Source organism: Podarcis raffonei, chromosome 8 (genome assembly GCF_027172205.1).
Source record: "Podarcis raffonei isolate rPodRaf1 chromosome 8, rPodRaf1.pri, whole genome shotgun sequence".
Classification (NCBI taxonomy): domain Eukaryota; kingdom Metazoa; phylum Chordata; class Lepidosauria; order Squamata; family Lacertidae; genus Podarcis; species Podarcis raffonei.
The window spans coordinates 38,243,069-38,258,050 of NC_070609.1; the positions used below are offsets into that span (position 1 = coordinate 38,243,069).

Sequence of the window (14,982 nt, forward strand, 5' to 3'; positions counted from 1 at the left end):
AATTGAAAATTTATAAATCAGCCGTTCTATGCGGAGCGGAGAGACCCCCAAGAAGGCCTGCAGCCTTGAACAGAGCGAGTGAACCCCGAACAAGCAGAGGCACAAGCCAAGCGCTTTGCAGCAGCGAGCCCACCGCGCAGGCGCGCGACCTGCCCCGCCCCCCCGCAGGAGGAGCCATTGACAAGGGCGGCGTGCGCGTGCGCGAACCAAGCGCGGGCTTTTCTGTAGTGGCGCTATGGGCGAGGCCTACACGCCGGTGGAGGCTGCGCTGGGGACCGAGGAGAGCTTCCTCTCTCTGGCAGACATCCTCATGTCGCAAGAGAGGCTGCCGTGCCGCGCTGAGATCAAACTACCTCGCCTCGCCACAGTCTTGGGTAAAGCGGCCAGTGCCGCCGCCGCCTCCTCAGACAACGCGCTCCCTGAGGTGAGCTAACATCCCGCCACCCTCCTGGATGGAATGACTACAACTCCCGACAGCTTCAGGTCGGAAGTGGCGATGCAGAACGGGAGGTTCAGACTTCCGTTCAAATCGACTTTGCCCATAGATCTATAACGCGACTTCGATATCATGGCGAGTTTCCGGGTTAAGTTTGAAGTGTCTCGGTGGACAATGACAAATCCCGGGATTTCAGTGGGGGAATCCAAGATAGTTGTGTGACTGAAATGACACAATGGGTCGGTGCATTTGGCAGTTAACCAGAAGGTTGGTAGGTGGAGCTCAACCAGAGACGGCTGTGTGGACAGGATTCCTGCACTGCAGGGGGTTGGACTAGATGACCCTGGGGGTCCCTTTCAGCTTTACAGCTCTATGATTGTATGAATGCAGAAGGTAGCAGCAAGGGCAGCTGTTCATGTTCTTGTAACTCAAGCCTTCTCTTTTTAATCTTTTTCCTTAATGAGGTCCTAAATCATTTACAAGTGCAATTCATCTGCATGCAGGTCAGCGGAGCATGAGGCTTCTGCATGCCATTGGGCTCTGGACGGGCAACCCAAGTAGATCATGCTTCTTCGTGGCTGTTGCTCTAAGCCGGCTTGGAGCTCCTGGGGAGGGGAGGCTAGCTTGCTCTGGCTCAAGAGAGTAGACCCCAAACCTTTTTAGACTTCAGCCAAACTTTGGCACCTGAGGAGGGGGTGGGGTCCATCTTGAGGGCTCAGTGGTGGAGGGCTGGGGAAGAAGCCTTCGTGAAACCCCAGTGGGCTGCTTCCAGTCAGTGTAGACTGTACTGAGCTAGATGGACCAGTGGTGTGACATGGTAATGGGCAGCTTCCTATGTTCCTCTCCTCTGTAGCTTCAGGGCTGTCCCCAACCTGCTGGTCTCCAGTTCTTTTGAACTGGAGTTTCCTTGGGAACTACAGCTGTAAAGCTATTGTAGTTAACAGTTTCAGCCACGTGCACCTTCCCACTGCAATATGAGGTTATTTATCATTTGTTGCGCAGCTCCCTGTTCATTTAATCAACATTCCTGTGAGCTAGGTTTAGCTGAGAGGACAGTGACTGGCCCAAGATCACTCAGTGGGCTTCATGGCTGAGCGGGAATTAGAGTCTTAGTCTGACACTCTAACCACTACACCACACTGGCTCTCCTTATATGGCATGAAAGTTACAGCAAATGTCTTAATTTACATTTTCTGTACTTTTTACCACACGCATAAAATTGTGGTGCACCTTACTTTGGAACCATTATTGCTTTGTTTGACCTTTATCTTTCAAATCCATTTTTAAAAGCCTGAAACCATTTCATTATAGATTGGCAACAGTTAATCTTTTTCTTTTGTCTTTCTGAAGTAACTTTAATTAAATTCTCGGATAGTATTACAGTAAAAACATAAAAACATTCTATTCACAGTATTGTTTTTTAAAGTTTGATATCTCCATTTGGAATGATTTTAATTTTGTAATTTTCCAGCCTCTTTATTTCTTTCCTACCCTTTTTTATATACATCTATACACTTCCCTGTGCCATTTTGTGTAGAAATATATCCTGACACAAATAATAAAAAAATCTAACAAAATTTTAGTAGGGTTACCCAAATCATGCCTCCCAATAGTGTTGAACCACTTAAGATTATAGTGTAAAAACACATATTTTCTTTACTGTTCTGGTAGTCTAAAATGGATGGAAAATCTGCGATTGTCTATTCCTTAATTTCACCTGTTCATCTGGGAGACACTGCCAGTACAATTTTGCTGGAATGTCTGAAACTGTTATCCCCCCAACTCCCCCTCCCAAAATGTTAGAATCACTTTATATTGCTTCCCAGTCCTACACGACATCCCAAATGTGAGGCAGAATGTGCTTCATCCCCGCAATTTCAGTGCAGTTTCTGTTTGTGCAAGATTCTCTTTAGGCTGCAAACAAATTTGCTTCCAAGTTACTATAACAGCCAATGCAAGTTTCTTGGAGTACATAACACGGCTGCAAGTCTGCTATAGTTTTATGTATACTGCTTATTGATGGTTTTCACCTGTTTGTATATTACTTTATACAGGGCTCAAAGCTGGAAATCCCCCTCTGGCTGGCCAAAGGCTTATATGACAACAAACGGAGGATCCTTTCTGTGGAATTGCCAAAGATTTACAAGGAGAGTTGGCGGACGGTGTTAAATGCAGATGCCAACGTGGTTGACCTGCATAAATTGGGGCCATACTACTATGGATTTGGCTCCCAGCTGCTGAATTTTGACAGTCCTGAAAATACTGAACTAGCTCAGACTATATTGCAGGTAAAACACGGAATTTGACAGAAGTCTTCTTCCCCTTAATGCTTCTGAGCTCTCTGTGCTCTCTTTTGGTACTGAAGTGTTGCTCTTTGAGAGCTGTTAAACGTTCATAGCAACCTTCCCACCCAATTTTCCCGTGTGCTTTGTTGACTTGTCATGGCAAGTACAACACTTGCTTCAGTGCCAAATGGCAGAGACCTTCATTAGAACCAACCAAAGTGCTGCTAAATTTTGAGCAAGCTTTCAGGTTCTTCAGCACTCTTCATCTGATGGATGTTCAACAAAACAGGAGGGAGGGGAGGGTAGAAAGAGTTGGGCAGGATCATGTCACTCCAAAATCTACAGTTCACAACGGTCTTAAAATGGGAGTGCAGGAGAGGCTATGCAGACATAAATAGATAAGCCTCACTGGGTGTCAGACATGGCAGGATGTGCCCAGGGCTGCTGTGACAAAGAGGTGACAGTGGCTGCTTCCTCATTTTTGGAAAATAAAGTGTGTAGCATTTATTCATGTCAGTCTCCAGTGCTAGACTTTATCTAGATTTACTAATAATTATTTTGTTTATTTATTATTTGTAGTAATACCCTAAATGGCCCTGGGGTGGGTTACAGAAATATCCTAGTTAAAAGCACACAGTAGTGGCACAAGATAAAACTTGGGAGGGGAGGTCATTCCGTAAACTGGGAGCCATCACAGAGAAGGCCCTCTCACTGGCCACTGTCTCTTGGCACACAAAGGCAGATTGATGTGGGAGGAGATGTATCTTCATATATTTCGGGCTGAAGTCATTTCAGGCCCTGTATGTCAGTGCCAAATTGGGTTAGGCAACTACTGCTGTTGTAATGGGTGTCTGGCACTCATCAGCAGTGTTACTGCTGCATTCTCCACAAGCTGCAGCTTCCAAACCATCTTCAAGTGCATTGCAGTAGTACAGTCTGGATGTCACCTGGGCTTGGATCATTGTGGCCAAACTATCCCTGACCAGGAAGGGCCATACCAACCAGAGCTGGACATAGGCTCTCCTAGCCACCAAGGCCACCTGGTCCTCAGGTAACTTAGATGCTTCCAGGGGAGTACCAACCCATTCCCTACTACCTGGACCTGAGTACCTGCAGCACACAGTACCTCTCCTGTCCAGATTCAGTTTAATGTATCAGTCCACATTACCAGCTCCAGGCAGTGGTCAAGCACCTGAATTGCCTCTCCTGTTTCAAATGGAGCATACTTTGCATGGTACACTAAAGACCAATTTGGATAGCTTTTCCTAGTGTTTTGTAGGGCATGTTATCTCCAAAAGTTTTAAGTCCGACCTTCGTTTGGTAGAATATCATTTCTTTCCAGTTTTAAAATCCTATTCTTAGACAGCTAAACATGGTATTATCCAAGCACAGAAAATTGGAGGTAGCTGCATTGATCCATTGCAAAAACTAAACCAAATTCACTGGATTGCCATTAAGTAAACGGCCTTCTATGGCCTAGATGCTACCATGGTCCCAAATCATTATGCTCATAATTCAGCCACAGAAAGCCTCAGTCAAAGGAGAAGCTAATTTGACCCAGATCTTTCTGTCTCTTCCCAGGCCAGGACCCACACCAGCCCTGTTCCATGCCTGCCTGGAATGTGTCCTTGATCTGTGATAATACCTTTTGCTTCCCTGGGTGTGTGGGTGTGTAGAAATCTCTGACTTGTGTGTGGCTGAAATGTAGCCCATTGTACAAAGGTTAGGCTTGCATCCATTATTCTTCCCGCTTTTGCCTCTGACCCTACTAACATGCAGCCCCGAGAAGGTTGGCCATGATGGACTGTGACCTTGGGCTGGAAAAATTCACCCACCCACCGACTGCTGCTATAGCTTGTTAACCTGGCCCTGTGTGTAGCCTGGCACTCCCTTTGGCTACTTGAGCCTGCTCAGGACTTCCTTCCATTCTAAGTAACTCTGCTTCCCTCTTCAGACATTTATTGGCCGATTCCGTCGCATCATGGACTCTTCCCAGAATGCATTCAATGAGGACACGTCTGTGCTGGTGGCCCGTCTGGATGAGTTGGAACGAGCCTTATTTCAAGCAGGCCAGAAAGGACTTAATGACTTCCAGTGCTGGGAAAAGGGTCAGGCCTCCCAGATCACAGCATCCAGCCTAATCCAGAATTACAAGAAGAGAAAATTTTCTGACTTGGACAGCTGAGTGCATGAAGGGCACAGTTGACACTTCCATGGCAAGAGACAAAAGAGGAAATGATGTTCATCTTATGAATTGAAAATCTCCCTGGTAACATCTTGAGATTGAACTAGAGCATATTTCTGAGGAATGTTGGCTAACACTGTGTGGCCTGAAGCCGTCCACGCACTCTTCTAAGAACGTACAAGATTATTCTGGGTTTGTATCTGAATGGATACAATCATTTGGAACAAATCTTATTGGGCAATAACTAACATTTTATTCAATCTAATGCAACTATGTTTTAATCTTTCAAGTGATGACTCTAGAAATGCAGGGCAAAAGGATGAACAATTCTCAGGCAAATGAGTTTGCCCTCAGAAATCATCATTGGAATATTTGTACATAGTCTACCAGGTTATTGCCTTTGCTTTTATTTGCTAGAAAGGTGATCTTTCTTAGGGAGAAAAGGCAGCTCCAATATATTTCAATGTGCCTCTTGGTGCCTGCCCGTTGCAAGACTTCCTGTCCAAGGGGCTTAGCTACTCTACTAAATTTAGTGGGCAGCTTTCCCAGTCCTTTGAAATGCAGTTTTCTGAATGGAGTTGAGATCTTTTAATTGAGAATTCTCAGCATTCGCAAAACTGCTTCTCCCACAATTTATTGGAGGAAGCTGTTGCGCTTAAATAGCTTAGGCTTTTAATCTAAATGACATTTTATCTTGCTTCCATTGTGTATTGCTTATTTTGGTGGAGGGAGGGATAAATGTCCCACTCCCGCCCCCTATTTCTCTGCCTTAGCTGCAGACTCAGCTTGACAAGCCATGAGCCCCTCTGTACCATCCCCGTGGCATGGATTTCCCTACTTTCCAGGAAAATATATGCTCTCTTCAACATCCTCGGTCTTGGGAATCTTCAGGTTCCAGATTTTGCATTATGGGTTCTGTTCCATCCTTAACAGCATAATTTCAGTGTAGGTGAAAATTAGTAATCCCTTTTACAGTTTCCCTTTTACAATTTGTTTAGCATTGCATTATAAATAAAACTGATTTTAGCAAAAGCAAGCCTGTCTATACCTGTTTATTGAGGCTGAATCGTTCAGATCTGTTAGTATGGCTTCATAGTTGCACAAGCCCAGAGTGGCCCTATCAGAACTGCCCCTGGCAGGAGGAAAACATAATGAAATTCTGATGTAACTCTTGCTGTGGGCATAAGCACTTGTTTAAGCTGCACTCCTCATACACTATGATGGAGTAGAGGCAGATTTTGGTTGGATTCCTGCCTTCTTCCCGACAACTGATTGACCTCTTGTTCTGCTAATGGGGGAAACAGGAGTATATTTTTCATCTCTTGCCATATGGCCAGTGTTTGCCACATCCTCCCTTCTAGCATTTCTCAACCCCTTCTTGTATTTTTAGAAGTACACAACGAGAAAAGGTTTGATGTTGATATTTTTCAGTTAGTTCTTCTAGGCTGAACTCAGCCTTTTGTGTCTGTCCTTTGATCTGTTACTTGCTCTACATTTTGCTCAGTCTGTCCCCTGTGTTTGATCAGGCATTCGGAGTCCGACCAGGCCATCTGCGACTCATTTTTCTCAGAGGAGGCAACACATGAAGATGGAAATTGGGAGAACATTATGTTTGCACCTGTGTGCAGGGCCAGAAATTAATTAATGTTGAAAAGTCATCTAGAAATTAAAACGCTGAATGCCAGAACCTCTGCATTAAAGGTTCAGCATACATTGTGAGCTTCCTGGGGAGACAGTTTCAAAATGCCACCTCTTGATTTTGCACACACCTCCTGGTTTTTACTACCAGAACTCACCTTTGAAGGTGTTTGTAGTTACACTCAAAAGCACCCTTCCCTAACCTGCCCTCCAACTGTTTTGTACACAACTCCCATGAACATTGGCGAAGGATCGAATGGCCCCTGTACCTGTCCCAGGCCACACCCCCACCAGCAGCCCATTGGCCTGCCAGGCAGGGGCGAGCCAAAGACACCTGTTACCAGGTCTTCTTCTTTGGCGATCACTAGTAGCCGAGTAGGATTGTCTTCCATAAACACGGTTTTAACAATGAGTCCGTAAGTGACTGTGGAGGCTAGTTCTGGATCCACACGTCCTTCCACAGTGGGGACATTGGTTTCTGGGCAGGAGTTGATCACGGTGTGGATTTGCCAAGCGTGCCTTCCTCCTAGCACCTTTCTCCCTTGCATCCTGAGTTCGAGTGTCTTCAAAACCCATTACACCTTTGGTAAAGGCTGTTCTCCAACTGGAGCGCTAGCAGGCCAGTGTTTCCCAGTTGTCAGTGTTTATACTACTTTTTTTTAGATTTGCCTCGAGACAGTCTTTTAACCTATTTTGTTGACCACCAGCATTACGCTTTCCATTTTTAAGTTCAGAATAGAGTAGTTGCTTTGGAAGACAATCATCAGGCATCCGCATAAAATGACCAGTCCAACGAAGTTGATGTTGAAGAATCATTGCTTCAACACTGGTGATCTTTGCTTCTCCCAGTACACTGATATTAGTTCGCCTGTCTTCCCAAGTGATGTGTAAAAAATTTTGGAGACACTGTTGATGGAATCTTTCGAGGAGTTGGAGATGGCGTTTATAAGTAGTCCATGTTTCACAAGCATACAGTAAGGTTGGTAGTACAACAGCTTTGTAAACAAGCATTTTGGTTTCCCTGCGAATGTCCTTATGGTTCACTTTATTACCAGGTGGGTGGCACCCGGCCAGGTAAGCCCCGCACAGGGTCGCAAACTCCGCCTACCTGTTGGGAGGGGGTGAGTGGAAATTTGTACACAACTCCCATTAGCCGCAGTTAGGCCATGATGGAGTGCTCCAGGTTAGGAAAGATAGCTCCAAAGCAATGACTTGGAATAAATTATTTCATTTCAGCACTGGCACATGAACAGCTCTATTCCTCTTAGCAGGAGGAAAGACGCAAAGAATATAAGCAAAGCACCCTCCTTGATGGACACACAGAATTGCAGGTAGGCTCCATACATGCCTAAATGTTTTAAGACTAAGAATGCTTTTGCCTTTCAAAAGAATCTGATTTATTGATTTTGTTAATTGAATTTGGATGAACTTAAATGTTAGCATGGGTGCTTTTTTGAGATACTGAAGAAAGATTTTTTCTTTCTTTTAATAACAAAAATCTTCTATTAGAAGAAAAAAGTTGTTCACATTTTGTTTTTCATTTTCCCTTATAGTAACACACTGGAACTGAAAGAGCCTTGTAAAAGAAGCAGATGCACTCTAAGTTAGTGACCTCTTCAGCTGAAATTTCCTTTCTGGGCAACTACCTGGGAACTTTTAGGCTATACCTCCAATAGCTGAGGCAGGTAGGAATTGCGGGCCAAAACATCTGAAGTGCACCAGGTTGGCAAAGGCTGGATTCAAGCATCCTCAGCCATCCAGCAGAGATCTTTTTGCCCAGAAATGCCAGGGAATGAACATCCAGCTTTTTGCACAGAAGGCATTTGCTCTGCTACTAAGCAACGTCCAGAGCCAAGGAGGATAAGGCTATCAATAGCTGCTAGTCGTGATGGCTATATATTCCCTTCAGTATCAGAGGCAGCATGTCATTGAAAACCAGTTGCTGGCAAACGGGAATGGAGAGATGGTGGTTGCACTCATGCCCTGTGGAGGCATCTGGTTGGCTGGTGTGGCAAGCTGGAAACTGGTCTTGGTAGCCTTGGACCTGATACAACAGCCAGGCTCTTAGGGGCTTGAGGTGGGACTGTCTTGGAAGATGCAGCTGTTGCTTGCATGGTGGGATGGATAAATTCCTTGGGGACACTTCCCACCCCATTTCGGTTTCTGCCTTAAGCAGGAGGGGTTAGTGCTTTTGCTGGGTATCAAGAGGGCATGCTCTTTTGCACAGGATCACAATGGTGTTTCTGGGCTGCAGTGTGGAGTAGTCTTCATGAACATGGTGCTCTCCAGCTGTCTTGGACTACAGTGCAATGCTGGCTGGAGCTGACAGGAGCTGTGCTCCAAAATGTGGAGGGGAACAGATGATGTTGATTGGCAAAGGCTGCTGTAGGGTGTGCTGTGGCCCTGCCAACATGCCTACCAGCCTAAGTTCAAAGTGAGGGATTCCTCACCTCCTCATTGCACTCGGTTGGGGAAGGCTCAGGTCATTCGCTGCTGTGCAGCATGTGGGTTAAGCTGCTGCTTTGCTTGAAGGAGCTGCACCTGGCATACTAAGCCAGCAGTGCCAAGAGAGCCCTTGCTGCAGACCTCCCTGCCCTCCGGGTCATCGCCAATATTCCCTTGGAGGCTCAGCCCTGCTTTTCCCCAGTACGCTTTGTGCTGGCTCCATTCCTCCGTTGTTTGACTTTGGCCCTTGTGTCCCAAGGAGAGCCAGAGGGCTGGAGCCAGAGAAGTGAGCTGATTGGGAGCTGGCCCAGCACCTCTTTGTGGCACTGAAAGCCCCAGGAGCAGATTTAGCCCAGCGTGCTAATTGGCAGCGACAGCTCATTTGTTATCTCACATGTCATTATTGACGTGGTGTGTGCATGTGACTTGAGGCAAAGTGAAGGTCGAACCAAGCTCAGGGAAGCCTCCAGACAAGGAGGGCTATTGTCCTCCTGCCCCATCCCTGTGCCAGCAGCTTCTGCTTGAGGATGTGCTTCAGCCAAGCCCAGAGGCTTCAGCCCAAGGCTGTTTCTTCCACAGGCTCCTTGGGATACCCAGAAGCAAACCTAGGCTCCCTTGCATCCTTGGCAAGGAGCTATATTTGTGCCCCCCCAACCTTGCTACCTTGACCAGGAGATGTATTGTTGCCCCCCATTCTTTGCACCCTTGGTAGAGGAGCCTGCGTCCCTTGCCTGGCTGCCCAGAGGAAAGGAGGAGCGCCCCAAGGAGTGTGAGGGCAGGCAGGTGCTTAGCTACTCTGAGACAGATTGGAGAGATGTGATTTTTGCGCACCTACCCGGCCCTGCACCCTTGGTAGGGGCCAGCCCGACTAAAAAGGATGCATTAAACCAAGACTTGTACTGAGAAGGTGGGTCAGGACCTACTAGTTCATAAAAACAATCAAACAGCCTTGCAGCTAGATCAGGTCAAATGCCCTCTGTAGTCTAGCATCTTGTTCTCTCAGTGGCCAACCAGATGGCTAGGGTGCAACAAAGCTCTCCTCGCTTGTGAGTCCCAGCAGCTGGAATTCAGAGGCATACATATCCATTGTGGTAGTAGCTATTAACAGTCTTATCCTCTAAGCCAGGGGTAGGCAACCTAAGGCCCGTGGGCCGGATGCAGCCCAATCGCCGTCTTAGTCTGGCTCATGGACAGTCCAGGAATCAGCGTGTTTTTACATAAGTAGAATGTGTCCTTTTATTTAAAGTGCATCTCAGGGTTATTTGTGGAGCCTGCCTGGTGTTTATACATGAATAAAATGTGTGCTTTTATTTAAAATGCATCTCTGGGTTATTTGTGGGGCATAGGAATCTGTTCATGTTTTTTTCCAAAATATAGTCCAGCCCCCCACAAGGTCTGAGGGACAGTGGACCGGCCCCCTGCTGAAAAAGTTTGCTAACCCCTGGGACTCTAATCCAATCCATCCAAGTTGGCGGCCAGTTCATAGAAGCAAATTCCACAGTTTAGTGATGTGCTGTGTGAAGAAGTACTTTATTTTGGTCTATTTCAAGTCTTCCAGCGTGCAGCTTAAGAACATAAGAAGAGCCTGCTGGGTGAGGTCAATGGACCATTCTCCAACTTCCTGTCTGCACAGTGGCCAATCTGTCGTCTCCTGTGGCTTCAGGCAACTGGTATGCAAAAGCATTGCAACTTCTGACTGTGGAGGCAGAGCATAGCTATCATGGCTAGTAGCCATAGATAGCCCTTTCCCCCCATGATCCAAGTTGGTGGCCATCAGTGCCTCCTGTGGGAGGGAGTTCCATAGTTTTAACAATGTGCTGCATAAACAAGTACTTCCTTTTATCTGTCCTGAATCTTTTAACATTCACCTTCCTTGGGTGTCAATGAATTCTAGTGTTATGAGAGCGGGGGGAGGGGGGGACTTACCGGTATCTGTCCACTTTCTCCATGCCATGCATCTTTTATACACTTCTATTGTGCTTTTCCGTTTTGTGTTTTTCACAGGTAGTGAGAGTCTCATTGCTTGCCATTGTGTCTGTAGACCAAAACACCACATCATGTAAACCTAGGAAGAATTGGGATGGGTGGATAAATAAAACTTTTTGAAGCAGCTACAAACCTTTTTATTTTTTTACTGGATTAATCAAGTGAGACATAAGAAACCTGAGGCTTCCCCGCCCCTTATAAAGACAGACCTTTGGAAGCCGTAGCAGTTCAAGAGCTGACTATATGAGAAGCACTTCCTTTCATAAATACATCCCTCCCCCAATTCCCATGCCATTGACCTTCCCCTTGAACAACAGTGGATTGATCCCATTTGCTCTGGGGAGGGATGAGATTTTCTCAGTAATTATTTTGCCCTGATTTTCACTAGTGCACAGCGGTTGCTGTTGCTGCTACCACTGGTTATAGGCTATGAATGTCTGCCTCTTTTGAAACCCAGATGTGAGTTTGCAGTGGGCAACACAATTGTCCTCAGCAAAAAATAAAAATAAGTTCCTATATAGCACATCTCAAGTGTTCAAAAAGCTTTATATACAGTATCTCAGTAATACTTGCATCAGTTCTGTAAAATTATCCCTATATTGTGATTGTCCCCACTAATGTCTAAGCTAGCTTTCCTCAAACTGGTGCCCTCCAGATGTTTTGGACTACAATCCCCATCAGCCCCAACATCATAGATGTTTGCTGGCTGCGGTTCATGGGAATTGTAGTGTGAAACATTTGGAAGTCACCAGGAGAAGGCTGGCCTAACATATTCCAGCAAGTTTGGGATGGACTGCCCTTAAAATTATCGTCACGTCTAGCCAGCACAGCTGTGCACTAGAGTCAGCTGTTACCCAGCTCTGCTCAGATAGATGGAAAGCCAGAATAAAAAAAAAGTAGGCATGTTATCAGAAGTGGAACTAGGTAAATAAAAGCCAGAAGAAACCAGTAGTGTATGTATCAATTGGAAGGCATGTTCCCTAAGAGAATCAAGTTCCATCTTTAGGTGGTATACTATTCTCATTTTAGGACCTGACTGTTGAACAGTTAAATTCGGTATTTTCCAAGCACACAAAAAGTAAGGGGAACCATCTTGGTCCATAAAAAAAACCCCTTAGCTTAACCTATAATAGACCAACCAAAGTATAACAAAACACTGCACAAGCTCTTCAAGTTCTTCAGGACTCTTCATCTGGCTAGATGGTAAACAATGTAAAGACAAAATGATTCAATAAACAGTTATTTATAGTAACAATGGTCATGATTATGATTAAGCTTATTTGCAGTTTCAGAAATTGCACTCGTTATAGGTCAAACCTTCACAAAAATGCCTGGTTCAGCCTTGCTGAGGGTTCTAACTGTTGATTACAATAGGTATAAATGTAGGATTCCTGGATGCCAAGATCCAAGTTTTTGGCATGTACTCTTTGGTGAGAGAATGACAGCAGAAATTTAAAATCACAAAATATGCAGCAAAGTAAAGTGTAGAAATATAGGCTGTTAGACCTCTAAAACATGACCTTGTGAGTTCCAAAACTTCTTCCTCTAGCATTGAAAAGTCCACACATTTGGTAAGTTAAAAAAAATGTTTATTTACCAACTCTCCAAAGGTCAGATTCATGTGCTTCAGAATAGGTTGCACAGACAGAGAAATTTAGCTGTTACAAAGTGGTGAAATTTCCTAAAATATAGGAATATAAGAATGGCTTGTTTGAGCCATGTGGTCTGAGCTTGGAGAATCAGCTCAGACCTCTTTACATGCTGAGCTTCTCAGGTAGATTGAAAGAGAACAAAACCTTGATTACCTATTTTCTCCCAAGGTGAGGAAAGTGAACATAGTTAAGCCTGAGGGGCAGCTTACTCTATGGTCTTCATGCATTAATTAGACTTAAGCATGTTGGTTGTATCCCACACTAACCAAGATATAAAGATTTGGTGATCCTCTTGGTGGTGGCAATAGTGCATAAGTGCCAGACCCTTGAGGGTATTTCCTTGGGCACTTGGTATAGTTGTGTCGGCAACAAGTCAGATTTAAAAAGCATAAGGATGCCCAAAAATGGTCAGTTTCTCCTATTCTTTAGTTCCATTTTATTCAATGCATACAGAGAATCAGACAAGAGAACCATCTACCATGTATGCATGGACAGCTGTGGACATTTCAGTGACAGGCTCATTGGTGATCTCATCTCTCCCATGTCTTCATTGTATGGCAAACAAACTTGAGATCTTTAATTTCAGATGTCCCTTTCATTATTGTTCTCAGGTGTTAGGTTGTTTGCATTGCTGCATACAATAGAAAAAAATAGTTTAAAAAAATTAATTTTTTTAAATAAAAAGTAACACACCAAAAATAATAGGTTTTAACTGTGAACCACTTGGAGGGTCTATTTGGCTCACCAAAAGTGGCAAATGAGTGTCCACAATAACAACACGTTAATTCTCATCTTTATCAATTGCATCTTCTTTTGACAGCTTCCGAGGTGTTGTAAAGTTAGTGAGCTGCTCATTGATGGAACATTGCTATTCAGAGGTTTTAGCCAATTGTGGTCCCAAGAGGGAATGCCAGTGCTGATGATCAGCCAACAGGACAACCCAAGTTTGAAGCCAAAAGCATTTCAGTGGCCTTCGCTTGGCAATCTTTCAATCATGGGCAGTTGGGGGGGGGGGCGTTATTTCTTTTCCAGCCAAGTGGTGCATCTCCTCTATGTGACACTTGGGCCGTACATTTCAATTATGAACCAACCTTAAACCTGACATTCCTCAGCTGGACAGTCCAGCTGCCTGCTGCTACTCAATCCGTGTAACCACATGGATCTCTCCATGTGGTGAAAGAAACAAAATAAAAGTGCTTATGTAATTATAACCCTAATTAGTTTATGTTTGCTTGGCTGAGCTAAAAGCAATGTGGGGGAAAACATCCACTTATTGGGATTTTAAAAAGCATGCTGAAAAGTGGATAAATCCATACCAGAGCACAATGGCCAGGTCACGATGTCCTTTTACAGGTGCTTCCTTTTTTGCCTGAGCTCTCCTCATAACTTTCAGTCAAGTCATTGTTACATACTTCCACATAACCTGAAGAAAGCACAAGTCTTTATGACATTTAACTAGCACTGCCCTAACTTCTATCTTGATTTCCAACAGAGATTCATAGAGGCGAGAGCTGATATCTTGCAGAAGCCCAGCACCTGTGTAACAATCTAGGAAGCCTCCAGTGCAAACTTTGATTCAAAGCCTCAGGTTTACACTAGCCCAAAGGTGACATGCTTGCAATGTGATGTCCTAATGCTATCCATATTTTAACTGCATGACTGTTTATTGAGTTATAGCAGTGGTGGGCAACCTCCAGCCTCGGGTTAATGAGGCCCACTAAGGCTCCCCATCTGGCTAAGCCACACCCACCTGTCCTATACATTATGTTGTATATGATGTCAGGGGTGGGGCAGGTAAGGACCTGGCTCAGCTGAAAGAGGGTTGGCAGGTTTGCATCTGACCCAAACCCTGGGCATCAGTTGATTACCAGGTCTTGCAAGATGAAACATCAGATCACCTGAGCTTTCAAACCCAGGTGCATAGAGCTTTGCAAGACCTGACCACAAGGAGTCAGTGATGGCCACCAACACAAATGGCTTTAAAAGAGGATTAGACAAATTCATAGAGGATGAGGAGCATCAATGGCTACTAGTCATTGAAGCAAAGGCTTGAAGCCCAGCCTGTTTGCCAGAGATATTATAATTGCAAATCATGTATTGCAGATTTTGCATTCAGGTGACCTCCAAGGTCCCTTCCCACTCTATGGTTCTGTGGCAGGGGAGGGGAACCCATGTCCTTTCAGATATTGCTAGACTCCGTTTCCCATCAACCTTGACCGTTGACCATGTGCACTGGGGCTGATAGGAGTTGGACTCCAACAATATCTATAAGCCACTAGGTTGACAAAGGCTGCCTTAATAAAGTTGTATAAAGTTGCAATTTATTGGTCTCCATCTCCCAATGCATTAGCTCCA

The 14,982-nt window shown here is 45.0% G+C and overlaps 1 protein-coding gene across 1 annotated transcript; it reads left to right on the forward strand.

Annotated features, from left to right (window-relative positions):
• Positions 1 to 182: 182 nt before the first annotated feature.
• GINS3 (GINS complex subunit 3) lies at positions 183 to 5,942 on the forward strand. Its single transcript, XM_053399362.1, has 3 exons — positions 183 to 424; positions 2,491 to 2,724; positions 4,676 to 5,942. The coding sequence occupies exons 1-3, from the start codon at positions 236 to 238 to the stop codon at positions 4,904 to 4,906; spliced, it is 654 nt and encodes a 217-aa protein (XP_053255337.1). The 5' UTR covers positions 183 to 235; the 3' UTR covers positions 4,907 to 5,942.
• The last annotated feature ends 9,040 nt before the right edge of the window (positions 5,943 to 14,982 follow it).

Bases quoted from the DNA above. Each gene is read 5' to 3' on its own strand.
- GINS3 (XM_053399362.1), top strand. From the start codon at position 236: ATGGGCGAGGCCTACACGCCGGTGGAGGCTGCGCTGGGGACCGAGGAG. The intron at 425-2,490 runs GTGAGCTAACAT...TACTTTATACAG, and splicing joins CAGACAACGCGCTCCCTGAG to GGCTCAAAGCTGGAAATCCC. The intron at 2,725-4,675 runs GTAAAACACGGA...TTCCCTCTTCAG, and splicing joins TAGCTCAGACTATATTGCAG to ACATTTATTGGCCGATTCCG.